The following is a 27,327-nucleotide window of genomic DNA, read 5'->3' as shown; positions in this document are numbered from 1 at the left end:
TATCACACATGCACTTTTTTTGTGAGCTGGCTGAGCTCCAGAACCTCGTTTTATATATTTCAAGTGCTCAATGATGTTTTGGTTATGGATACCCCAGTAATGTTATCCATACTAACTTGCTCCCTATTTAAACTGGATCAATTCCAGATCAGTTCCAGAGGTATGACTGAATAAATGAACATGGCAAATACCCACCCAATAAACATTTCGTCTGCATACACAGGTCTAAGATGGCTGGATTTTTTTGCTTTCCTTTAATGCCTCCAGAATACTTGAGATACATGCTGAGTCATTTAATTGGAATTAGGAGCATATTGAAGAAAGAAAAGTGTCACGTTTCCTCGTATTTAGTGGCTCATCTGTTTAGGGCAGAAGCCAAGTGGTGATTGAGGACAACTGAGGGTCACATAACAAAATTGAAGCATCCAGGTCCTCGCTATTCACCCGTGCGTGTCTGCTACAATACACGTCATGTCAGAGATCACTTCCGAAGTTGAAACGTGTGTGCCTTTCTCTGAAAGGTTCTTACTAATCTTGTTTCTTAGCGAATAAATACAGCAACGGCAAAAGTCAACTAATTTAAACTATTGCTTTTATTATAATTACACGGGAGCACAAATAAATAAGCACAAAAGTATTGTAAAATATTGCCAATGCACTAAAGAAAACAAATTGTTTTCGAACAACATCTGGTTACTTCAGTAGTATCAAAGTACATTTATAATTACATATTACCTAAAAAAATCAAGTACAAAAATTAAGAGAAATTAAAACATCAGTGTTTACATTATTATGTATATAGAAATGGCTAACAACACGTGAATAGAGAAATCTGTTAGCTAATGCTTATTTGCACAAATTTTCAGGCACATGCCTGACATTTTTAATGAGTTATGAAAAATGTAATATGACATTCAGATTCTTAGATACGGTAAACATATTATGTTGGAATGGATGTTAAATGGTTTCTTTTAAAAACCCTGTCTTTTAAAAATGTAGTGCCATTATCCACTAAAAAACATATTATTTTATATCATTTCTTCAATAGCTATTTGTTTTAATTTCTTGAAAAGAGCAAGAAAGTAAACATACAATTGCTAAATACGTAAACACATTTTTAGTGCAAGATAACAAGACCTGTGACTTTACTGTGCTTTGTTTTTTATAATCACAGTGCACTTTACACCAATTGCTACACTATAAATGTTAACTCAAGGAGTTCCCAACAAAAGAAGTGCATACTAAACATTTTCATATATATTATATACAGTATGTATACTGTATGTGGGTGTATACACATGTAAATGTGGATGTTTTTAGGGTGGGCAACCCAGTCATATTTGGGAACAATTGAACACTTCAAAAAGATCTTCATCTATATTTGATTGAGATTAAATCCAACATTATTTCTGTAAAGATGTTTCCCCTTAAATTTGAAACTTTGTAATATTTAAAGGGAAATGTAATCAGGATTTCTTTTTTTCAGGTTACACACATTTTGCTACAATGTAATTGACCCAAATATCAAAGGGTTTTAAATCAATCCAAACAACAAGCCACAATGTTCAAGTCCAACATGGCAAACGTGTTATCCTTTTACTGAGTTACATAGACAGCAGTACATATGCTATATGTGTACATATAGAGTCTTATACATAAACATATTTTATACTTAGACATTAACTTCAATATGTTTTAGTATTTTATTTTGACTGTACACTTGATCTGGAAAAAAAGAGAGAATACCATATATAAACACATAAGAGATGTCAAACACGAGATATTGTATAACTGCTTAGAAATAATTGGCTTTGTTTTGAAATTTTAATGATTGCATAATTAAGCTCCTTGAAGGCAGGGACCATATCTTTTTGAATATTTAATTCCAATGCTTCACAGAATTTTGAAAAACAACTAATAGATAAGTTTCTCAACAATGAACTGTTAATAATAAATTAATAAATTGTCCACATTCTACAATTAGCTATCTATTCTCCCATTGAGGGAAGATGTAGTGAGTTAATCTTAAATATTATAGGTACTGTTTTTCTTCAGTTCCATTTAAATTGGGGGCACAATGAAGTAGGATTTGTTATTCTATTGTACTTCTATTCCTTTGAAAGGGTAAACTGTCTCTCATCTCAGATTACCTACTGCTTAAATCACAGGAATTTTTTTTTTTTTTTAATTTCATAGGTAGCCATAACTAGCTTACAAGCTCTTTTCTATTTTAGGGAAGTGAATCACTTTAACATATAAGTGATTAAAATTGCATTGTTAATGTGCATTGTTCTGATGTTTTATTTAGTTAGTTAAAACACTAACCTGAAAGTGTTTAGTTTTATTGACTTGATTCCTAAATTTGCTCAGAGAGTCAAATCAAATTATATGTGGGGATGAGGCCTAAGCCAGAGTGTAGTAAGAAAAATGTTTCTCTATTCTCTAGAAGCATTCAAGAAAACGATTTGGAACCTCCATGTCTGAAGTCCCAGTGTCATGATTTTGAAAAGGGAAGTTGTATCTCCTTGTATCCAGACAATTTCCATATATTGGAATGTGTATATTCTTTAAAATTACAAAGGTGAACCTCTTAATATTTTGTTTTGCTTCACTTTCCCAAATATTTTGTATGGGTGATCATTAACCTTCACTTACACAAATTGATCACTCACTCCAGACATACTCCCACGGCATGAATACGGGGAAAGGGACAGCAGTGTTCACATGAAGACCTACCGTAACAGCTCAGAAGGTGCTGGCTTCTGGCACTGAACAGAAATGCAGGATCTCCCTCCCATCCATTCTAAAGAAATTTGTCTCTTGTGTGCTAAGAAGTTTTTCCCGTAGAAAAGCATCTTGCTGACAGCCAATAAAATTCTGTTTCTGTAAAAGCTGTCAGGAAAAGACCATTTCTCATACATATGGGCTCTTCCCACCTGATAACCATGCCATGATACCATTTGTTCTTTGGCACCGATAAAAAATATGGGCTTTATCTTTCCAGAGTGTTCTGTCAACGGAATGTTTTATCATCCGACCAAATTCACAAATGACGTGTCCTGATTGACTGCCCCCAGAGAATAAGCTGATTTTTCTCCTCTATCCTAATGACCTTTTCTCCATATAAAGAAACACAACACAAAAAGAAAATGAATGATAGAATGGAACTCACCACGTGGGTGAAGCTGCAACAAACAGTGGGTCAGGCACCCAAGAATCGTTATTGAGTCAAACATCTAGTGAAGCTGCTTTCCCAGATCTTTTAATGACTCCCCATTGAAAGGAAGATTTGGAGAAACTAAACAGAAATGGTTGCCTAAGGTCAGATTTTCAAACAAGCTGCCTTCTCAGAAAATAACTTGCTTGAAAAAAAGAGTGCATGAAACCTGGCAGCAACATGAGTTTGGCAGAACAAATGGGAATGACTGAATCCAACACAAGTCATTTCAGTACCTCTGTTTCCTTCTTGACAAGTGGCCAGCATTAAAAAATATCTTCTGCCTCATTCAGAGAGATATGGGAAAAGATTGGCATCTGAAAAACACACTTAGATATGTTACTGAAATATAAATTTCAAAGGAATTATCCAATCATTATCATACCGAGCCTGAATATACATATACATACACCCAGATCATCATAAAGATGCTGAGAATTGATGCCTTCTACCCGATTGACTGACTTGAGTATAGTAGTCATAAGAAGTTAAATCAGGGTAACATCCTGGGTCCTAAGCACGTTCTGTTTCCATTCTGATTTTATCTTAATACATCTTCATCACTCTTAGATTGGTACTCCATTGATTGTTGGGTTTGAAACATAATCTCTAACCAGTGAAATATGGCAGTAGGATTTACTTAAACTACTTAAGATCTCTCCATGATTTCCTGTACTTGTGATCCTTCTTCTTCTCCTTCTCCTTCTTCTCCTTCTTCTCCTTCTTCTCCTTCTTCTCCTTCTTCCTCTTCCTCTTCCCCTTCTTCTTCTTCTTCTTCTTCTTCTTCTTCTTCTTCTTCTTCTTCTTCTTTTTAACCACCTCAGTTACACAAGCAAAACCTAAAACCTCAGTAAACGTTTTATGTATACAGTTCTCCTGCTGAATACTCATTCACACAAAAACAACAGATACACATGCTCCCACTTACCCTTTTTCCTTATTCTTTCAGAATTCTAATTGGACATCAAAATATACATTGATTATAAAAGATTAAAAAATTATTTTATAACATTTCAAAGGCCTGAAAGGAACTATTACTGATAAAGCATCACTAGGTTTTTAGCAATAGAGATTACAAAAATCCCCTCACTCCTTTATATTTGGTTTTATCGAGCAGCACTATACTATTGCTGTCAAAACCCTTACGAGGAAAACCACTATGACAATAACTTCAAACACATACCTTTTCTCTCAGAAATATAATACTAAATTGATTGTTAAAGAAGAATCACATACTGTCAATTTTAGGAAGCATAAATAGTAATTTAAATATACAAAATATATGAGATAATTTCCTTTTTATCCATCCGTGGCAATATTTATATGTAACTAACAAGTTATTCTTAAAAGATATATAGGAATTTAACTTAAACTTTACCACCACATAAAATCGAAGCCACCCCATCCATCCCCTAGCCCCTGCATTTCCTGTTTCTTCCTTGAAACAAAATAAAATAAACAAGTGGTCATAATTCTTTGGTCATGGTGTCAGAATCAGTAAGAATGGATGTGATGGTCCTGCACAGAAGATTACGACCCAAAAATGTGGTGATAACTAGTTTGAAAAACTTAAGAAATTCTAATTCATTAATGGACCTAAATTTTGCAAAAGATTGGCGTTTAGTGTACTAAAATATGTAAACGTATCTGTTTGAATATTTATTTCTCATTTTTTAGGGGAAACAAACATACACGTGAAAAGTTACTTAAAAATAGTGATGGCAGTGGTTATAAAGCCACCGGTACCACTTTCTTGAAAGCAGTCGTGCTATTTAGCTTTCGATTCCTTGTTCCTTCCATTGTCACAGTGAACCCTGGTCTCCTCCAATCAGATCCATGATGCAAGGACACATGTCCTGAAAGTCATTTCTGAAGGAAATGTTTTCTGCTGGGATATCCAAATATATCCTAATAACTTTCTCTGGAGTCTGACTAACCATTGCTTAGTATAAACAAGACAATATTGAAGAGAAATTCTTACAAAGCCAATGTAGCAAAAATATTGGTGTTGATGTAATGTGGACATCCAAATTATGCATCACATTTGTATTCATTTCCCGTCAAACCCTTAAAAACTTACAAAGCAACAGATGTTCTTAACGAATATGATACTTGACTTCTACATTACTAGCACCAGGTCATATATTATGTGATTGAACATGATTTACAGCTGTGAGCTCTCATACAGAAGCCAAATGTGGACAGAAAAAAAAATAACATCTTAAATGCAAAAATTAATAATAAAAGGCATCAAGGGATTACATATAAAAGAGATAACAAACCAGTTAATACCGAAATTATATCATCTAGTAAAACTCTTGATATTTCTGTAATTTATATACGTATAATGTGTATTATTTCAGGTGTCACCCATAAACTAGTAAAATATTTACATCTTAATATCTTTTGGATTCAAAATAATCCGGGATAAATAAGTGTCTTAATTGCAAAGATACAATTAATATACATTTTATCAAGAACTTGCCATGAGTAGGCACAGCTTCCCGTGGGCTTTCCAGGGAAGCATTGGCATTCCATTCTGACAGAGAAGATATGTAACAGTTACTTATCACATGACTGCGTTGACCTCCCTCTTCGTGTAAAGTGATGTGGAGCTCCCGCCGTCCTGTGCACAGTTATATGGCAGTATCCCAGAACACCGTTTGCTGCTTAGAATAGGGTGGAGGGCTGTACTTCTTTGCCCCTGTGTTCTTCTTCCAGCTGGGCAGGATAGGCATGCTATCCTGTTTGCAAAGCCCCTTTTCCGATTTCTGTCTAGCTTTTATTTCCTTGCACAAGCAACGCTTTTTCTCAATCATCTCAAGCATTGTATGGTCTCCATGAAACCACGGCATGCATGCCACCTAGCAAAAAAGAAAGAGTGAATACAGAAGCAAAAAATGGAATGAAAGCAATTTCTTTTTTTTTTTTTTTTTGCACCGTGCTAGTAGTTGTTTCAAAAAATGTCAGCTGTTTATCTTTGTAATTCTTACAAAGTGAAATTAAAGTATGGGAACTATAAATAAATTTTGTACTTAGGTAAACTTTGTGACATATTCAAACAATTATTTGGGCAAGAATATTTTTCCAATATGTTTCAGGAGCTCACAATATGGAAACGACCCTTTCTTTTTTTAAAGCAATTTGCCTAGTATTTACCTATTACTTTTACGTTAACTCCATTGTCTTATAGGTCCCAGTGTATCTAAGTTCAATTACCGGAACTACTTTTCAGGAGATCTCAGATGAATGTGGTCAGTTTTGAAGAATTTAAAGACCATTTTTGTTCTTGAAATAAAACTTGGGTTTGTTTATAAAAAGCATATGAATTAAGGCTTTTCATAATTCTTCTACCAAAATGACTTTGCATGCATCTAATGCTTGGAATTTAAATGTTTAAATAATTTTTTGCAAAGAAATTCTTCTATATTTTTTGATACTTCAGCAAATTAAGTTAGAATCACTAGCTTCTGCCATCATACTGACCCAGGCCCCAATTAATTCCAGTATTTTAGAAAAACAGATTCATCAGGTCAATTATGTATCAGGAGATGATTCAGAGCTGATTATATACTGAAGTATATTTCTGGACAGATGAACACTGATCCTAGGTATATGTGATCATGTCCCCTAATAACTGTTCTTTAGAAGAGAACTATAGAGTTGAGTCTCACACAAGGACAGCAATGTGATTGGGCCATGAACCCAGCATGAGGAAGCTTCCATTTAATTGTCTAAGCAAATCTACTCTTCGACTTTAAGGGTTAAATAGCTCATTTGGAGTCTCTGAATTAGATGTTACAATTTTAGTATAAAAATCAGAGCAAATACTTAAATAACGTTTACTCTATACCAGATCCCATTCTAAGTACTTTGCATAGTTTATTAAACTCACAACGATGATGCTCTGAAATAAGTACTATTTATTAATGCAAAATGATGAGTTAAATGAGATTTAGAGAGATTTAGTAACTTGCTTAAGCTTACAGAGCCAGCAAATGGCAGAGTCAGGATTGGATCCCGACAATCATTTCTAACACTGTGCTTTTAACAACTATTCTGTACTGACTTTCAGTGTATATGTAGATGTGGAAAGGATTGAGAAGATAAATTAGTACAACACCCTCAATATATAGATGAGGAAGCTAAAACTTCAAGAAATTACATATGTTGCCCAAAGCCAGGCAAGTAAGTTTCTGGACTTGAACAAAGCAAGATTGACATTCTCATGATTCCTAATCCTTTATGGAGGGGGTCTAGAGCTAGAAGACAAGAATTCAAAACCTGGATGTGTCGAATTTCTCCCAGTCACTGCACTTCTTGGTTTCTTTATCTGAATAACTGAATTGGTAATATCTCAATTTCAGTAGTTGGTGTAAGGATTAAATTGGATGATGAAAGTGAAGTCATTTTTCAAAACACTAAACCACTGCCCAACTATTATTATTGTAATACTGACAAATACCTACGAGTTTTCAATACCTGCTCTCTGTCACACATGTGCAAAGAGCTCTGTATATGTTACATTAAATCCTCCCAGCCACCCTGAAAGCTTGGATGTATCTATATGGTACAAGTAGGAAAGCAGTCTCAGAAAGCTTAAGAAACTAGATCAAGGTCACAGCTTACTACATGTAATACAGACCTCTATCAAAGTCAGATCTGTCTGACTCCAAAGTGAATATTCTTTCTACTACATCTCCTGATTATTATCTAGAAATTATAGTAATAGTTATTGTCATAGATGCTACCATTTCCAGACAGTACTCAAGAAATCCAAATATATTTATGGCTTTATGAGAGAATAAATAGTGTGTATTAAATAAATCCAAATCAGTATTTTGGACTTGGAGTCCAGAAGATGGCACTCTTAGATTAATATTTTGTATGTGCCTAACTTGATATAAAGTTCCTTGAGAAAAATGAGCTGTGTTTTATGGCCACCAGTGTTTGGTTTTTAAATGAAATTCTAGATATTTGTTAAATTATTCAAAAAACCAATAGGCTTTTGTCCCAACAGAACATCGCCAAAGTGGCTCAGAAATTTTTCAAAAGATTTCTAATATTTTATAACTCGATAATCCATGCAATAAAAATACAGTAAGTCTATTTTGGTGGAAATACAAGCAAAATTTATTGAGTGACCATAAACTCTTAAAATGGATTTATAACATAGAATTCCCAGAGGGCAGGCCCCAAATTTTATCCACCAGCAGCCCCAACATGCAGAACAGAGTCATTAAGCTCTCGATATAAGTTTTATGAATGAATAGACGCCACCATCATTGAACAGTTTTTGTTAACTCTTAGAAAGCTCACCAGATCATTTTCTTTTAGTAAAATCTCACTGGATTTTACACATTCCAGCAAAATTGCAAAACCTCCAACCTTCTTTCAGGTAAGATATGTACAGCATCACTTTGATATTTGCATTGTATTTACTTTTCCACACAAATCTTTTATCATTTGTTACTTAATTTTCTTTACTATTTAAGAGTGAGAATCAGCACATGTCACTGCAAAATAATAATTCTCCTAGACTGCTCTAACAACAGTATCTCCAATATATTTCATAATACTCATTACATTTCTGGTATGTAAAACTGCATTACTATAAGTGTGTATTTTCTGACAATTAGAAGTTTGTACTATATAAATGTGTCAATTTAAGAATAATCCATTCTTTAAAAAAATCTAAAAAATAAAAGTTTAAGAATAAAGAGTTATAAAGTATGATTTCCATATTCTTTACATTTTTATTTTAAAATAATTAAATATCCACTTGATTGATATAATGGTTTAAATATTAATAGAAGAAAATCAACCTCTTTTTCAGAATGCTTATAATATTAAACTATTTCGGTGGTCAATACAAATTCTGTGAGAAAGCGTTAGTCAATACATGAATGATGGCTAGATAGTCTAAGAGAATTTAAATACAGGTTATTAGAAAATAGCCAATTCAAAAATTTTTAAATTTCAATATTTTAATAAATCTGTTGAAGAGTGCTATAGAGTCATCTCATATTAAGCTATTATTGAACCTTTTTTTCTCATTTAAGAAACCCAAGAAAGTTATTACTATATTAAGATGAGATAAATCCTTTTTGAAAGTGATTCATTTTTGGGGAAGACAAATCTACTTCCCATGTTTACTTTTATATAGCATGTGTTTTTCTTTTTTTTTTTTTTTAAGATTTTATTTATTCATGAGAGACAGAGAGAGAGAGAGGCAGAGGGAGAAGCAGGCTCCCAAGGAGCAGGGAGCCCGATGCGGAACTTGATCCCAGGACTCTGGGATCATGACCTGAGCAGAAGGCAGATCCTTAACTATCTGAGCCACCCAGGCGCCCTAGCATGTGTTTTTCAATATTTCTATCTGGAAGGTGCATGCTCTCTTTAATTCCCAGAATTAAACTCCAACGTTACCCACTATGGCCATTTACATGGCAGAATCTCTCCCCCTAAAACAAGTCTAAAAATTACATTTCACTCTGACAGTAAGATGCTTCAATTTATTACTTTGTACATAACAAATAAGATATTAAGCAATTATATGACGTGTGTTAAGAATACTACCCATAAAATATTTCATGACTTTGCTGCGTTTTTGTTTTGTTTTGTTTTATCACCAAATTCTTCAAAGTTTTTTTAAAATTTAGCTATAAAATTCCATTTCACCTCACCCCAGAGTTAAAAGAACTCTGGGATTTGATTTACAACAAGCATGCATTGGGAGACAATTGTAAGACAATTGTTCAATTGATATGAATACAGTTACATCTATTGGACAAGATTTTCATATTAACATGATTCAGCAGAGGTAATATTCTTTGCTAAAAGTTGATGAGGATAAAATCAAGTGAAGCTCTTCCTTAAGGTAAAACACAAATCCCCCATCCCTTATGTGCAGGCTCCACATAGTGACATCTTTCCAGAGAGTACAATATAGAAAGGGGGAGGAGAGTAACTTAACAGTGAATAGCCTGGCAAACACTACCTACACACACCAAGTGATGGACAGTGATTAAGCGATGTTGATCATACGGACCCTGGATACGATATTATGAGAAAGGCACACTGCCTCTGTGTTCCTCCTCCCCATACCCATAATATCAAACTAACCATGAGAAAAACACCAGACAAACCCAAATTGAGAAATACTCTACAAAATACCAGTGAAGAAATACTCAAAACTGTCAAGATCATCCAAAATATAAGGAAATTCTGAGAAACTATCACAGTCTAGTGAAGGCAAATGAGACATGGTAACTGAAATTAACTAATGTGGTATCCTGGAAGGGATCCTGAAACTAAGAAAATCCAAATAATGAATAGGCTTTAAAATTACTCTTTCAATATTGATTCATTGGTTGTGACAAATACAGTATGACAGTGTAAGATACTAACAAAAGGGGAAACTTGCTGTGGGGTATATAGGAACCCTCTGTGCCTTCTTTGCAGCCTCTCTGTAAATTTAAAACTATTCTAAAGTTCAAAAAATATATTTTCAAAAATCACCTGAAGAGACTACATTCTTTCCAAATGCTAATCGTAACTTATCTTTCACTCTTTAGATGGAAGCAACATGGTATAATGGAAAGAGTTCAGGACTTGATTGGGATCCTCATTGTTACGTGACACTGAAAAGTTATGTATGTCTTTGAACTTGTATGCACTTCCTCTATACATTGTATATATATTGGTACATAATTCATATACACATAGTATATACATTTGCATATACTTCATATATATTTATGTATATTGTATATACTTTATGTATACATTACGTGTATTGCTACATATGTCATACTTTACATGGTTGTAGGAGGCAGTGAACTAAATAATGCTGGCAATTGGATTGAGAAACTGTAAAGTGCCAGACACTGCTAATGGTCTTAATTACTAATCCTTTAATACATGAAGAATAACATAAATGTCAAGGAGTCTTTAACTTACCTCAATCATTACTTTCTCTAGGAAATAAACTAAGTACTTCCCTATATTGAGTATATTTTACCCAAAGAACAAAGGAATGATAATACTGTTCAGTAATACACCTCCATACATTTTTTTAAATATTCAATTGCCAAAATATGTAAGCCATAAAGAGATAAAAATACTCTAAAATAAGCACTTAAACACTAGCATTTCAACACTAAAAATGACACCAGAATGAAGTTTATACAAGCAGGCATATCTCTATCCATTTGATTTTTGTACCTCATGAGTTAGCATGTAAAAAATATAATAATTTACCAAAGACTTAGGGGACAAAGCAATGTCGAGCAGGTGCCTTGTTGGCCTCAGAATTAAATTCAACTATTGTGAATAAGATTTAATTTCTTAAACAATAGACCTAATACCAATATTAATTTTCAGATGCTCCCGGGCAGGGGTGGGGGTGAGAATCTGTTCCAGGCTGTTCTCTCTGTGACAATTTCTCCACCCCTATAACCCACATTATGAGAAATCATTTCCAATGTGGTGAATATAAGATTTAATCTGGCTGAAAAAGAAATAAAAGTCACCAAATTTCTTTGAATTTTCTCTTTACCCTGCAGAAAATTTCTCCAGGAGAGCATGGATAGCATTAGTGGGGCAACAGGGAAGGGGAGGCATGAAAGCTGGCTGATGAGATTCGAGAAAGGAACGCTAAGTCTTCCGTTATTATGGGGGATAGCGAGTCCGCTATATCTGTGCAGTCCTCATCCTTAGGTGTCATGAGGGTGGCCAGAGGTGTTCGTGAAACTAACATTGAAACTCTTCTTCCTCTCACATGTAGTGGGCAAAGAGATTGGTACTTTAGTAACAAAACATACATAAAAAATAACATGTAAGTAACTGTGGCCTTTTTATGTAGATCATCAGGATAATGGACAGGAATTGGCAAAACACAACCCACTTCCCAAATACAGCCTACTGCCTGTTTTTGTACAGCCCATGAGCAAGAATTTTTGTTTCACGTTTTTAAGTTGTTGAAAAAAAAAAACAAAAGGAGAATATTTTGTGATACATAAAATTATATGAAATTCAAATGTCAGTGTATACAAAGTTTCAACTGGCACACAGACATGGCTATTTGTGGACGTACTGTCTATGGCTGCTTTTAGGTTATAGAGTTACATAGTTGGGACAGAGATCACACATCACACAAAGCCTAAAATATTTACTGTCTGGCCGCCTTATAGAGAAAGTGTGATAATCTGCTATGTAAGTGGCCAATTAAGCCTTGAATTATGTATATTTTGGAACTGTCTAATAGAAGACCAAAAGGGATAATATTAATATTGATGCTATAAAAGTGTCTATAAAACAAGTCAAGAGCATTGATTCATATGTGCTCACATATTTTTCATATCAAGTTTGGTCCATTAGATTTGAAATCAGCTCTGACAATTAGTTTAAAGGATATATTTGAGAATGTCAACTACACATTTTACAATTTCATCATCAGAAGGAATAAAAAGAATGTTGGAATTAAATAAAGTGGATTATCTGGTGTAAATTCTCTAGGTAAGAGACTTAATATAAGGTCAGCCCCTTGTTTTAATAACCTTGAAGTAGTCATCTGTGATGTGTTATTGTAGGAATTTGACTTCAATATAAAAGTTGTTTTGAGAACTTTAAAAAAAAATTATTCTAGTGAATTATATTTGTTTTCTTCTTCTCCAAATATATTTTGGGAAGAAGATTTCAGCTTTACATAGTTTAGGCAACAATATAGGTCCTCAATAAACCTTCTGAAAGTGACATAACATAGAGATGGAAGGGTTATAATTACCTTCACTTGTTAGCAAATTCACTAATAAAGTTGCTTTATTTCTTATCAAATAACAAGTGATCAAGTCCATGTTACTTGATCCTTACACAGAAAACAAACAAACAAAAAACTTGTCTTTTTCTTTTTTTAAGATGATTTATTTATTTACTTATTTATTTGAGAAAGAGAGAGAGATCAAGAGTGAGCATGATCTAGGGGAGGAGCAGAGGGAGAGGGTCAAGCAGACTCCCGACTGAGTGTGAAGCCTGAGGTGGGGATTTATCCCAAGGCCCTAAGATCAGGACCTGAGTCGAAATCAAGAGCCAGACCCTTAACCGACTGAGCCACCCAGGCGCCCCCCTATCTTTTTTCCTTGAATGAGTAAATTTTGCTCCATGTATCTATTATAAAATAGTTGATATTTTTAAAGCATACAGAAGTGACCCAACATCATAATATTTTCTATGCTCAGTGTTTGAAAGTACAGTCAAATAATCCATATGGCATTATAATTACTTATAAACACCATTTGTTCAACTTCCAAAAGTATAAATTCTAGGTCAGGAAGATGATTCTACACTAATTGATTTTTTTCCCTTTTTTTTTTTTATGAAGGCCAAAGTGAAGCTATTTGAACAGATAATACAAGCGTGCAATACCAAAAAAAATCCAAAGTATGCAGTACCAAAAAAAAAAAAATAGGTAAAGTGTACAATACAAAAAAAAAAAAAACAGGTAAGTGTGCAATACCAATAAAAGATATAATATGTGTGCCATATCAAACAATGCAGAATCTAAATATGCAGTACAGAACATAATATAAGGTGAAATACCAAAAAAGTGGGCACTTTTCAATTTCATGGGCCTGGATTTGATCCCAAGGCTTTCAATCTCATTTTGGTAGTGTTGCCCAAGTTAGTTATTTTGTTTTCTTGCCTGAGTTATTATGGGAATTAAATATTCCTCATGTTATATTTTAATGCTATTATTTGAAACAATAGCAACTTTGGTATATCTTTAGCTTTTTTTGATATATTTTTTTTAAGATTATTTATTTATTTATTTATTTATTTTAAAGATTTTATTTATTTATTTGAGAGAATGAGAGACAGAGAGCATGAGAGGGAGGAGGGTCAGAGGGAGAAGCAGACTCCCCGCCGAGCAGGGAGCCCGATGCGGGACTCGATCCCGGGACTCCAGGATCATGACCTGAGCCGAAGGCAGACGCTTAACAACTGAGCCGCCCAGGCACCCCTAAGATTTTTTATTTATATGACAGAGAGACACAGCAAGAGAGGGAACACAAGCAGGGGGAATGGGGGAGGGAGAAGCAGGCTTCCCGGTGAGGAGGGAGCCCGATGTGGGGCTCGATCCCACGACCCTGGGACCATGACCTGAGCCGAAGGCAGACGCGTAACGACTGAGCCACCCAGGCGCCCCTTTTTGATAGTTTTTTGCCTGTATTTTTTTTCCATCTTTAATTCTGATTTATTGATTGGGTGCTTCTTAAATTATTCCCTTGTACTCCTCTCTCATTCATCAACAACGTTGACTCAGAACCTATGCTTTATGAAAGAATTATTACACAAGTTAACAACTGAGGCATGGGGCGCCTGGGTGGCTCAGTTCGTTAAGCGACTGCCTTCGGCTCAGGTCATGATCCCGGAGTCCCGGGATCGAGTCCCACATCGGGCTCCCTGCTCGGCAGGGAGTCTGCTTCTCCCTCTGACGCTCCTCCCTCTCATGCTCTCTGTCTCTCATTCTCTCTCTCTCAAATAAATAAATAAAATCTTTAAAAAAAATAAATAAATAAAATATAAATATATTGATAAAATGAGAGCAACATCTTGATTTCAGAGCTCCTTTTGATTGCAACATCATGGGCATACATTAACCACACCTTCTTTTTCTAGATCTAAAGATCCCTCTTCATGTATAAATTCTGATCAACTACTAGGCATATGAGAAACATCACATGTTGGTATTTCAAGCCATAGAAGCTATTTGTTTTTACATATTTGTGCTTGCTTACATGATCAATTATGTAAAACTGACTAATCAAAAAGATATAAAAATTGTAACTTAAGACAATTACATGGCTTTATGGTGACTAACATAATAAAATAAGTAAAGACAAAATAGAGCTTTAATGTTAATGTAGATTGCTCATTTTCTCTGCCTGAAAAATGAGGACAACAACCAACTCTTCAGTTTTATAGTGATGTCCTTTAATCACGACCAAGTCACAGGTCACATCCAAGGACAGAGGTTGATTTTAACTACCGTGAGACACAGTGACAAGTATAACTGATCCCAAGCTCCTCTAATACACCGTGCATCTTTCTCAAATAATAACAATTCTATTGTTGTGTGTGTTTGATTTCCTATTTTCTTAAGAGACAGTATAAGACAGATGAAATGGATAACATGACCTGGTTTTACCACTTATTTGTTGTGAGATGTGGGATAAGGCACCGAACATTCCTGAGGCCTTGTTTATCTGGGAAATGAAAATAATAAGACCTCAAGTATGTTGGGAGGAATGCAGGTGACGTAGCATCTGTTACAAAGTGGGCACAAAAATATGAGCTCTTGGGGCGCCTGGGTGGCTCAGTCAGTTAAGTGTCCAACTCTTGATTTCGGCTCAGGTCGTGATCTCAGGCTCGTGGGATCTAGCCTGCGTTGGGCTCCATGCTCAGCACGGAGTCTTCTTCTCTCCATCTTTCTGCCCCTACCCCCCGCTATCTCTCTCTCTCTCTCTCTCTCTCAAATAAATAAATAAATCTTTAAAATTTATATATCTACAAGCTCCTCTACCCCCAGTAGACTGTGAGCTCCTTGAAGACAGGAGCTCTGTTGTTAATCCTCATGTCCTTAGCCGTCAATACAATGGAAGTATGTATTAAGTGCTCATGCGATGCATGAATTAACAAACAGGTGACTGGAAGGGTAATGCTCTCTGAGTGCTTTCAGGAAAGCCGCTTTGGAAATTTTTGACTTAATAAATGATTTTAGGGCGCCTGGGTGGCTCAGATGGTTAAGCGTCTGCTTTCGGCTCAGGTCATGATCCCAGGGTCCTGGGATCGAGTCCCGCATCGGGCTCCCTGCTGAGCGGGGAGCCTGCTTCTCCCTCTGCCTCTCTCTCTCTCTCTCCCTGTCTCTCATGAATAAATAAATAAAAATCTAAAATAAATAAATAAATAAATAAATAAATAAATAAATAAATAAATGATTTTATTTCACTTTGGTTCAGTTGAATTCAGCAATATCATGAGTGTACAAGGTCAAAAAAATTATTTCCCACAGTTTTTGAACCTCAGGAGGCATTTGGACCTCAAACTCAGCCCTCAATTCCAGGTGAGCCGTGCCCTGGATGCTCTATAGTTGAGAGCATCCCTCTCAGACTCTGAGGTCTTTGAATCCTTGGGTCCTCAAGGATTCATATCCTTTGAATTGTGGGACCTCAGAATCCTTGAGCCTTTGGCTCAGGTTAAGTGATACACCTATGGTCCCTAAACCTTGGCATGCCCTCACCATCCCTTGGGAGCTTGTTAAAATGAACATTCTTAGTCACTATCCCCAGAGATTCTGCCTCTAGGTTCTGGTAAAGTGGGTCTCAGGCAACTGCATTCAAATGGTCCAAAAAGCATTTAATTCTCCTTCGGAAATGTTTCTCAAATCTGTCATCTACGTTTACATCTCCAGTGCCATGCTCTTCATTCGGCTCCTGGACTCTAATGCAGCACTTATAATCCACCAGCCACACTCTGCCCAAGTGCTGTGAAGCCCCCATAAAACCATAGTACTCAATGACTCCCCATTTCCTGCAGAAAGCAGTTCATGCTCCAGATCCATCACAAGTGAACTTCAACATTGTCTTTTCTGGCTAATTATTTTTCCCCACTGTTTACTTCATACTCCTGTCATACCAGGTTATCATAACTCACTCAACACCATAAGCACATTACTTGCTTCCATTCTTTAAATCAAGCTATTTTCTTATTCTGGAACTTACGTTACAGTCTTAGACACTTTTTTCAAGACATGATAATAAAAAGAAATTATTCATTATGTATACCTTTTACTTTGCCGTTGTATTATAATTGCTCACATTTGGTTGGGTTTCATTTTTTAAATGCTGTAAGTAATATCTCAATACTTTATGACTTTTTCCTTCAGGAATCCACTCACACAGTAACACAAGTCAAGGGTCTGAACATTTTAAGGCTTTTGATGTAGATATAGCTTATTTGTCTTCCAGAAAAGTTAAACCATTTTCTGTTCCCACATGCAGTGTGGGATTCATATCGTGTTAGCACTGGTTATGTTACCAACAGACACAAGCAAGCAAACAAACAAAAAATCCTGTAAATGGTATGTATCTAGAAGAACCCTTTGATTTCTACATTTACTTGTATTAATAGTGAGTTGAATGGGCTTGAATATTTCCAAAATGTTTAATAACAGAACAGTTGATGTAGCCTGAGTTTATTCTTTTTTTCTCCCTAATGAGGTGGTAGTTTTACTTACTAATTTATACTTTTTAAATAAATTTGGGGAATTTATGTTTTATTTATCATAATAATTTCCAATGTTTGGCACTTTATAGTCATTTATGTTATTACAGACAGATGTTCCTAATTTTTACATAGTCAAATCAATTGTTTTTTTTTCAAAATGCCTCCATTTTTTATTCTTTGAAGTCCCTGCCTTTTCAATAATCAATAAATATATTTATATTTTTTAAGGCTTGCAAACTCTTTAATTCATCCTTTACTATTTTGTTTGTACTTTTCCTTGTCACTGAAAATATGTTGCTTAGAAAGGGTAAATATATTTAATATGAAAAATGAAACAGAAAGTAAAACACTGAAAGGACAGATTTTACTTCTTAATCCTCCATGAGATAAGAATCTACTTTTATTTATTTCAAATATTTCATCAGCTGTTAAAGCACTATTTGTTAATCATCATGGTTGAGTCACATTTCAAATTTTAGAAGTAATTCTGTACTATAATCTCATTTTATGAGGTGATAGCTGGTGTGACATTGTTTGAATTATATGTATCAGTTCTACTTTAATGAAAATAATGTCCAAGTGAAAAAACTGTGCTTCCCATCTTGAAATTGCTCTGATGGAACCATTATCTTCTTGAACCATAAATCTATATGCATACTCACATACACACCTAATCAGTCCTTTGCATAAAAAAAATACTGTTTCATTTTCCAGCTTCAGATGATGCATATTTTGGACAAATGTCGTCTTCCAGGTTGCAATTTATTGTAACAGTCTTCTTAAGTGTTTCACTTAGGAAAATATTTAACAATTATGTCTTAAAAAATCATTATAGTTCATTAAAAGAAAATAAAAATGTTTTGAAGACTGTTTAGAAGTCTATCATTAAGCAAATACACATGCACACATAATACATACTCATACATTTCAGATATATTCATTAACATATGTAAGCATATATATAAAAATATGTACCATACATTAGTGTACATATGTATTTGAATATATTTGCGTATATGTGTATATGTCATACATCTATGATTAAATTATCAAAAATTTCTAGAGATCTCCTGCTTATCACGTTGTTCAAAAAATATAATTCTGAAAGTTTTGCTAAAGGAATATAAGTGTCAGTATTATTACCAAGGAAAAAAATAATGGTCTGCAGCTAATAAAATCTCCTATCGCGATTACTGATTGATCTCAAGGAATATCAAAATATTCTTGAATGCTTTTACAAAGGTTCTAAAATAAGTGAGGAAATTACGTTCACCTTCAATCAGGTGACTTTGCGGTGAAGGACTGTCACAGTCTAAGGAACACCAATAATGCAATAAGCAGCAACTGCGATTTATTGTGCATAAACCATGTTCCAGGCACTCTGTAGGCACTTAGCATATATGAATTCCTTTAAAGCTGAATAATTCTTTTTTTTTTAAAGATTTTATTTATTTATTTGAGACAGAGAGAATGAGAGAGACAGAGAGCACATGAGAGGGGGGGAGGGTCAGAGGGAGAAGCAGGCTCCCTGCTGAGCAGGGAGCCTGATGCAGGACTCAATCCCGGGACTCCAGGATCATGACCTGAGCCGAAGGCAGTCGCCCAACCAACTGAGCCACCCAGGCGCCCTAAAGCTGAATAATTCTATAAGCATGTCTTATTGCTATTTTTTAAATGATGAACTGAGGCTTGAAGAGGTTAAGTAGTAGCTACAGCTCATATTCCTAATGGAAGGCAGAACTGGAATTGGAATTCAAGACGTAAAATACAACAAATGTTAAAGTTTATGCTCTTATCATTACACTAGATTATCGTACAGCTAATTATGACTAATGTGGCCCAAACTGGACACCACACACACACACACAGATTCATTATGGTACTTTCACTTCATCTAGTTAATGACTTCGGGAAGTGTGTTGGATTAAATAAAGGTGGTAAAGCTTGTTGCTGAAAGATGAAAAGGTTGGAGGATTTATAAACTACCAAAACTTTAGTGGAGAGGGGAAACTGTGACTTTTTTATTTGTAATATTTGCCATTACTGTCACCACCACCTTCTCATCAGTGTTATTCAAACTATGGGCACAATAACCAGTTTCCTCTCAGTGGGCAAGGCAGCATGTGAACACTCACCTGCTTCATTTCACTCTAGCCGTACAATAACCCTGTGATCACCATTTTCTGGATGAGAAAATCAAGTTCAGAAGAGGTTAAAGATCCCTTAGCAGCTGCTGGAGAGAGATTCCATACTGGGTGTGAAAGGAAATTAGCAATAGAATGGAACACCACAATCTCCCTCCCTGGGTCAGACCCTCTATCTACAGTGCAGGCTCCTTGCATCTAACCCACAAGAATACACTCAGAAAGGCTCGTAATATTTTCACTTGATTGTCTTGAACATCCCAGGGTTCGACTGCAAAGGTATTTCTCCTCTGCTCTTCACTTTACCTCCCTTTTGGCTTCCTTCTTGAAGACGCAACTACTAAAACGTTTAATGGATGGGGAGTCCTGATAAGAGATGTGTCCAAGTGGTGAATAATAGCAATTTCGATAACAAGAAGAATGATGATACCTTTCTTGCTATAGAGAAATAGCTCTATCTCATCTCACTTCCAAATGGCTCACTCACTGGTAGTACTTCCATATAATTGTATACTGAGCACGCATTACCTGCTCTGGATACTACGCCACAGAAGTCCCTCCCTTTGAAGATATTTTTCTTTTTATTTCATCAACCACAACTGAAGTTCATTTCAATAAACAACTTTTCCCTCACTTCCATGGCGGCAAAAGATGTAGTCATCCGTCCACACATACCTATGCTTCTCCAAGTATTTTCACAAGTATGGTGAGGTATGGTGTCTCCTGACTGAGTTGCACAAATGTTAGCTGATTCAATGAGTTGCATTAGGAGAAAAAATAAAAAGGAAAGTAAAAAAAAAAAAAAAGTAAAAAGCTGCATAAAGGAAAAAGGCCAGGCATGTTTTTTATACCACCATGAAAGAAGATGCTAATTGCATCAAACCATCATTTCACAAATTCTTTGTTGTAGCAGAACTTTAGAGAACAAAATTTCACCATCAAGAAAAGTAAAGGTTCTAAACATTGTAAATGCATCACATTTTCATATTACAGTATGACAACTAAATGCAAAAAGCAAGTTGTCAAAATTGGGTGTTAACTTTGTATCTCTTCTGAAGAAATACAAAATGCAAATTGTCAATTGTATGTGATTTAGCACATGTTCTCTGGTGAAAGACTTGTCAAACATACAGTGGAGACCCATCTATCCAAAGATGCACCATCCATCTAGTTGTGAGTGACAAGGTATCTGCATCTTTACACGTGTATACAGAGCATATCTACACATGTAATAAGTGGATTCTTCTGTGCAAGGATACAGAAAAATGCAACGACTAAGAAATAATGATAATATTACATGAGAAAGAATTGATTTTTCATTTAATTCTCAAATGTCTGAAATTGCCTTAAAGTGTGTAGAAAGTGGTGAAGAACACCTAATATAAGCATAAATGATATATGATGTGATATATCATATCATACATCAAAATGCAAGATGAGGCTTTTCAGAGAAAAGCTGATTTTTGTCACATATAAAAATATTATGTCTACGTCCATAGACAGGCCCATGTATATTCTTAAAAAATATATAATACAATATAATATAATGATAATTAATAACATGGTTATAATGTTAGATAATATAAAATTAATGTCAATCATAAAATAATACATAAATATTGTATGATATTTAAAATAATATAAAATATTAAATAAAAATACATATTATTCTTGATTTGGCTTTTTACCACTTTATAATTATAAAACTCTTTGCCCTTGGAAAGTAAAAAGGCTATAGAAAAATTTTGATACATTTTCTCCAATTAAAAAGACACAACATATTTCTCAACAATTAAACCTAATAATGACTACAGATATAATTTCAGCTGTTAATTGATTAAGCTAATTGTTTGTAATAAAGGGAAAAAAAAACCCTCTGAGCAGGTTTCAGAATTAATTTGTTTTTAAATGAGCAAGAAGTTTATAAGTAGAATGCCTTAAAGAGACATTCCCTTAAGGAGCAAACAGTATTACAAGATAAAATTCAATTACAAGAAGTATATCGATGTTTTTCACTAAGTATATTCTCTTAATCGCTTACATTAGCATTAATTTAATTTCAAGTTTAATTTCATTACAAAATATTGGCTTTTAATAATGCATATGGACTTGACCACAGATAAATTAGGGAGAGTCACATCTCAGTAAACATTTGTTTTCTCTAGCAAAAGAGAGGAAGGTTCAAAGGCAAGCAGAATATGCTAATCTTCAAGGAACAGACCTTAATAATAATCACTGGAATAGCTAACAATCATTCTTAGTTCTTATAACTTTGAAGGAAGCTGGGTAAGTACATAAAATATATGTTTTTCTCCACCAGAACGCATTGCTCAAGATGAGCATAACTTTCTTAGAAAGGAGAAACACGCTTGCGATCACAAATAATTCTGAAGCCAGCTTTGCTGTTTACTAACTATGGGCCAGTCTTGGCCTCAGGTTCCTGCTTCTCTCCTGCTTCCTGGGGTTTACTCACTGCCCAAGAAGACGTCCTTCAGAGCAGCTACAAAGGCAACAGGGGGGCTCAGCTGACTGCTGTCTGGGAGAGGGATGCCCTGTATAAGATGTGCTGGGCAAAGAAATAAACAAGGGTTTCCATTCAAGTCTCAGATTGAATGTCTTGAAATCTAATTATCAGATGAAAGGCTCTTATTTGCTGGTAACACATTTCTCACGAGGGCAATTTGATGCAGTCAGCTAAAGTTTGAAAACTGGAAGGAATTGTTTATTAAATGGTAATTAAAGTTTTCACCATTGAGAAATGCCGGCTAGTTTCTAAATCAATACTTAACAAAACGTCCAGGGTTGTGACACAAACATATACTCTTTCTTCCTGAGAGTGACTGAAGGTATTACCTGGAAATGACTCTGCACCCCCCCACCCCTCCCAGCACCCACCTTTCAGAGAACTGTGTATGAGCCATAGGATCATTCTCTTCGATACATAAAGACAGCTTAAGTTCAAAAGTGGAATCAGGGAGAAGGAGAAGCAGGTTTCCCGCTGAGCAGGGAGGCCAATGTGGGGCTCGATCCCAGGACTCCGGGATCATGACCTGAGCCGAAGGTAGATGCTTAACGACTGAGCCACCCAGGTGCCTAGGAATTGCTTTTATCATGCCCTTTATCTGCCTTGAAGCGTCGAAGGGCTCCTGTTGTCAGAACGTTGTGTCTACATAAGTTAGGTTGCTATTGAAACATGTGGACCTTATGGTCACATCTGTTTTCATGATCTCATTGCTTACAACTCCTTCCTAAGAAGTCAAATCAAAAGATGATTTCTCTCAACCAAGACTGTTAGATGTCCAAAGATGTGGCATGCCTATTACTTTTGAAAACTGGAGGAATCCTTTTCGACATTCTGATCTAAGAGCCTGAAGAAGCAAACAACACAGCTTCAGAAATCCATATTTCATAACAGCTGAAATGACAAGCTTTCTTCCACCCCAGGTTAGATGTGCAAACCACTCAGAAATAAAATATGAGAGGGGGAAAAATGAAAATCAGAAAGACAAGAGGGAAGCAGGAGGAGATGGGTGTTTTATAATAGTTTGTAGCTGCCAAAGGCTCAAATTGAATTGAGGTGGCCTAAAAACCATACTACTACTTTCATTTCTTCCTTCCCATTTCAACTGCTCTGCCTATGGTTCTCCACACTTGCTGACATAAAAATAATTATAAATGCATTGGTTACCTTCTAGTATAATAACCATATGTTACTCACCAAAGACCTTAGAATTTCTCATGGGTGTAGGCAGGACCACAGTAGCTAATAATAAAAAGCCTGTATCTTTTAGTAATTTATTTTTTTGGAATACCTTCCTCAAGACCAAAATTTGGTGGACTTTTTTTTCCTATTCATATCAAATAAATGGTTTTCTAAGTTGGTTCAGAAAGGAGAGTTCTGAAGCTCAAGACCACACCTGCTGTGAATGGATGGTGTGCCTCCTTCAATAAGTGTTCAAAGAACAATGAGGAATAGAGGATGCTTCTCTGCTGTTGAGTTGCTAAAAATGGTATGAACAACCATTAACACACATTAAGCACAGTTAAGGTGCCAAGTGCTTTATATATGCTCGATTTACTCCTCGGATCAGCCTTATTGTAAGGTAACTATCAGATGCCCATTTTACAGATGAATAACTGAGGCTCTCACTGAGCAAATAAGTGGATGGAAATAGAGTCTGAATTCAAGTGAACTAACTCCACATCCCCTTTTAAGTCTTACACCATGTGGCTCTGTTCTTGGAGCAGTTGTGTGACTACAATACAATTATAAACATTTTAGGTTGCACATCTATCACTGTTCCTGGAAAATAGAATGTGACCAATAAGTGTTAACTTTCTTTCTCTCACTATTTCACAAATTAAGTACCTGAGGCATTACACTGCTGTCCAAAGATACACCACCAGGCAACATAATAGCCAAATCTAACTCAGTGCCCCATGGCTTCTCTCAGAATTCAATGACCCCTCAGTGATTCCTAAGACTTTAGACACTTCAGGGATCAATCTGCCTTTGCACCATGGCTATTACCATAATTGATGCATTTATATCTACAGTAATTATTGGAGATCTATATATACTCCCTTGTAGTTACAAAGGACCTTGTGACTGAATTCTGTGTGTCTCTCTCCAGACAGATACAGATCTTTCTTTTTTTTTTTTTTAGATTTTATTTATTTATTTGAAGAGAGAGACACAGCGAGAGAGGGAACACAAGCAGGGGGAGTGGCAGAGGGAGAAGCAGGCTTCCCGCCGAGCAGGGAGCCTGATGCGGGGCTCGATCCCAGGACCCTGGGATCACGACCTGAGCCGAAGGCAGACGCTTAACCACTGAGCCACCCAGGCACCCCCAGATACAGATCTTTCATACGTGATCTCACTTTCCCCATCCCTCACCTGTCAACTGGAGGCAGCAGACTCAGCAGAAAGGACAGATGTTCTCAGGAATGACAGAGCCATTCTTGGGGAGAAGCCCAACTTTGTCCAAAAATCAGGAATAGTCATCAGTCAGGAACATCCATATTGGATTTGTTTGATGGAGAAATTTTTTTTTTTTTTAAGAAAAAATACTAAAATTTTGGGCTATGTCTGTTTTGGAGCTCAGCTACTCATCTAATCCACAATCACGTATGTAAAAAAGCACACAAAGCGTATTGATATTGCTATACTTGTATTCTATCTAATCTTTTCATATGGCTATAGCCAGGTCTAGGTTGCAATGACTCAGAATGATATTTTCCAATAATTTACATCTTATTAAAAAAAAAGATTTCTATGGATGGAGACATATCTAATTATGGAAATGACATGCAATATAACGATGACATGACCTTTTAACATACTTTTCTTTTTATGAATGTGTAGGTTCAGAATTACAAAACAAACCCTAGTCTTTTAAGGGCCAACAGTCCATTTTCAGTTTTCAGGGAATAAATCTGCATTGGAGGGAACATTGGGGAAGTGATAAACTGCCTCAGCTTTTTATTTTTAAAAATAGGAATGCTAGTCTCTATGATAATCTGATTATGTGGGGTCAATGAAATATAGCCTATCCTTATAATAAAGTTATATAAGTAAAAGATAAATCTCTGTAATTTAAAGATTTATGTTCAAAAATTCCTTGAATTAAAAAAATATATATCTTGAGAAAATTGAGCCCCAGAACTCTAGAAAAATATAAATTATCGTCAGCCGAATAATTCAGGGAGAAGTGCCATATTTGGCATTGGTGGTAAGACAGGGTCTATGAATGAACAGTGACCCCTTGCCAGTGTAAGAAAACCCCAGAATCAACCCACACTCCTGTACTCTATTAGTACTATCTTCTAAGGCAGGGCCTTTCGAAACGGGAGCTTTTTCCATACTTTTAAATCTGAGCAACGTTTTAATCTCTGCCAAAGATGTCTTTGGCTAATGAGGGAGAGAGTTATTTTGTCAAACTTCATAACAGATTTTAGAGGCTTCCATTGACCTTTGGACTGGAGGCCCTGGAGCTCGTGAGAGGTTATACTGCTGAAGCTAAATGCTCACTCATGACTTACAAGACAAGGGAAAATGCTAAGAGGTAAACTGGACATTGCAGTCTGTCAAATACAATGCTAGCTACTCTGTAGATCACCTCATCTCACATCTCCATTTATATTCACTGAAATAGCTGTGAATATCTCTCTGTGCTACAGGTGAGGAAACGGAGGTTGCCGAGCTGGGTGGTGAAGGATAGAAAGTTTTAAGCCAGGGCTGAATGATTCCATACCATCTTTCTACATGCCAAGGCATTCTTGAGAGTTAGAAGAAAAGGCCAATGATAAAACTGATTTGAAAAAAAAAAAAAAGAACCATTAGAAACCCCAATCTGAAAGCAAAAATGGATCATCAATGTATTTGCAATATATAAATATTGTTATAAGTTATGTTAGTCAATGGAATTACTTAATTCGATGTAATTATCATATGCCTTAATGGGCATTGTAGACAAAATTCTAAAAAAATACCCAGGTACTCACAATATCATATATATAATATTTAATGCACAACCTCTCACTTACTAGTTAGCTTTTACTTCTATGGTCATGATTTCAAATTATACGGTATTACTAACATTTTCTTTTCTGCTTTTTCTTTTGCTGAAATAAGTACTTGCTTTTTTAAGACATTCCTCTAAAATGAGAACATGCCTCCAAAAACAATTGTAATGGTGTCCATCCTTGTAGGCTACATTTTTCCCTGAACACAACTTGCCAAGTTTCTCATACAATATATTTAATATCTTTCTCTTAGCTGGGACAGAAATAAAATAATTTATTCATTGTCCTTTGAGGACTGAGCAATGATAACAAAACCAACGATGTTGTCAAATCTATTTTATCATAAATTACCATTATCCTATACTCTTTAGACCTATAATTACAGCTCATCTTAATTACTACCATTTTTCAGATGAGGCATCTGAGTCAGAGAGGTTAAATAATTTGTCCGTGGAATTCAGCAAGGGGATAATTTGAGCTAGGATTAAACCCAGAGATAGTGTACATCTGCACATTTATATCCAATCATACCATGTTCATGAGCAAAGCATTTCATAAATAAGTTTATTCTGGGAGGGACTCCTCTGGGTCCCCCACGCTTATATTTCATATCTATCATGCAATTCAAAAATATATAGTATTCTGGAAAGAAACAAATGGTCTTTATTTTTATTTGTACTCATTTAACAAAATGCTACAAATTAAATGAAAGGTTGCCTTCTGCCCATGAAACTTTAGAAAAAGGTCTGAAAGAACTTGACCTTTGAATATGGAAACCATTAATTTGTTCCAAGTTTTGAGAAGAGCAGTGGAAACTCTTTCACCACTAGTAAACAATGACTAATGAAAATCATTAATGTAACCTATGCGGGTTGTGAAAAAAACACATCTTGCCAAATGATATGAGAAGGTAGTCATGGATAATCATTCATCTTGTGATAGAAAATAGTGCCACGTCATTTTTCTCTTGTTAGCACAGAAGACTGGCGTTGTGCCCTTCACTTCGCTAAACACGATCTACTCTAAAATCAGCATGTTATTACAAATATAACTTCCAGATTATATCCCCATTCCAGTTCTCTGAATCCTGACGACCCCTGTGCCCTTGGCAAACATCAACAAATCTTCAGGACACCCCCACTGGGACCAAATAGA

General features: G+C 35.4%; 1 protein-coding gene across 1 annotated transcript in view; it reads right to left on the bottom strand.

Annotated features, from left to right (window-relative positions):
- Positions 1-587: 587 nt before the first annotated feature.
- Positions 588-27,327, bottom strand: part of NYAP2 (neuronal tyrosine-phosphorylated phosphoinositide-3-kinase adaptor 2) — a 155,259-nt gene continuing 128,519 nt past the window's right edge. The window contains exon 5 of the mRNA XM_064585842.1: positions 588-6,081. Within this exon, the coding sequence (XP_064441912.1) occupies positions 5,854-6,081 (228 nt within the window). The 3' untranslated portion in view covers positions 588-5,853. The remainder of the gene's footprint in view (positions 6,082-27,327) is intronic.

The sequence above is a fragment of the Mirounga angustirostris genome, unplaced genomic scaffold, assembly GCF_029215605.1.
Source record: "Mirounga angustirostris isolate CCGP_5_RB_7025 unplaced genomic scaffold, mMirAng1.0.hap1 SCAF_3, whole genome shotgun sequence".
NCBI lineage: Eukaryota > Metazoa > Chordata > Mammalia > Carnivora > Phocidae > Mirounga > Mirounga angustirostris.
The sequence above is the reverse complement of the archived record's forward strand: the minus strand, read 5'-3'. Positions and strand labels throughout refer to the sequence as shown.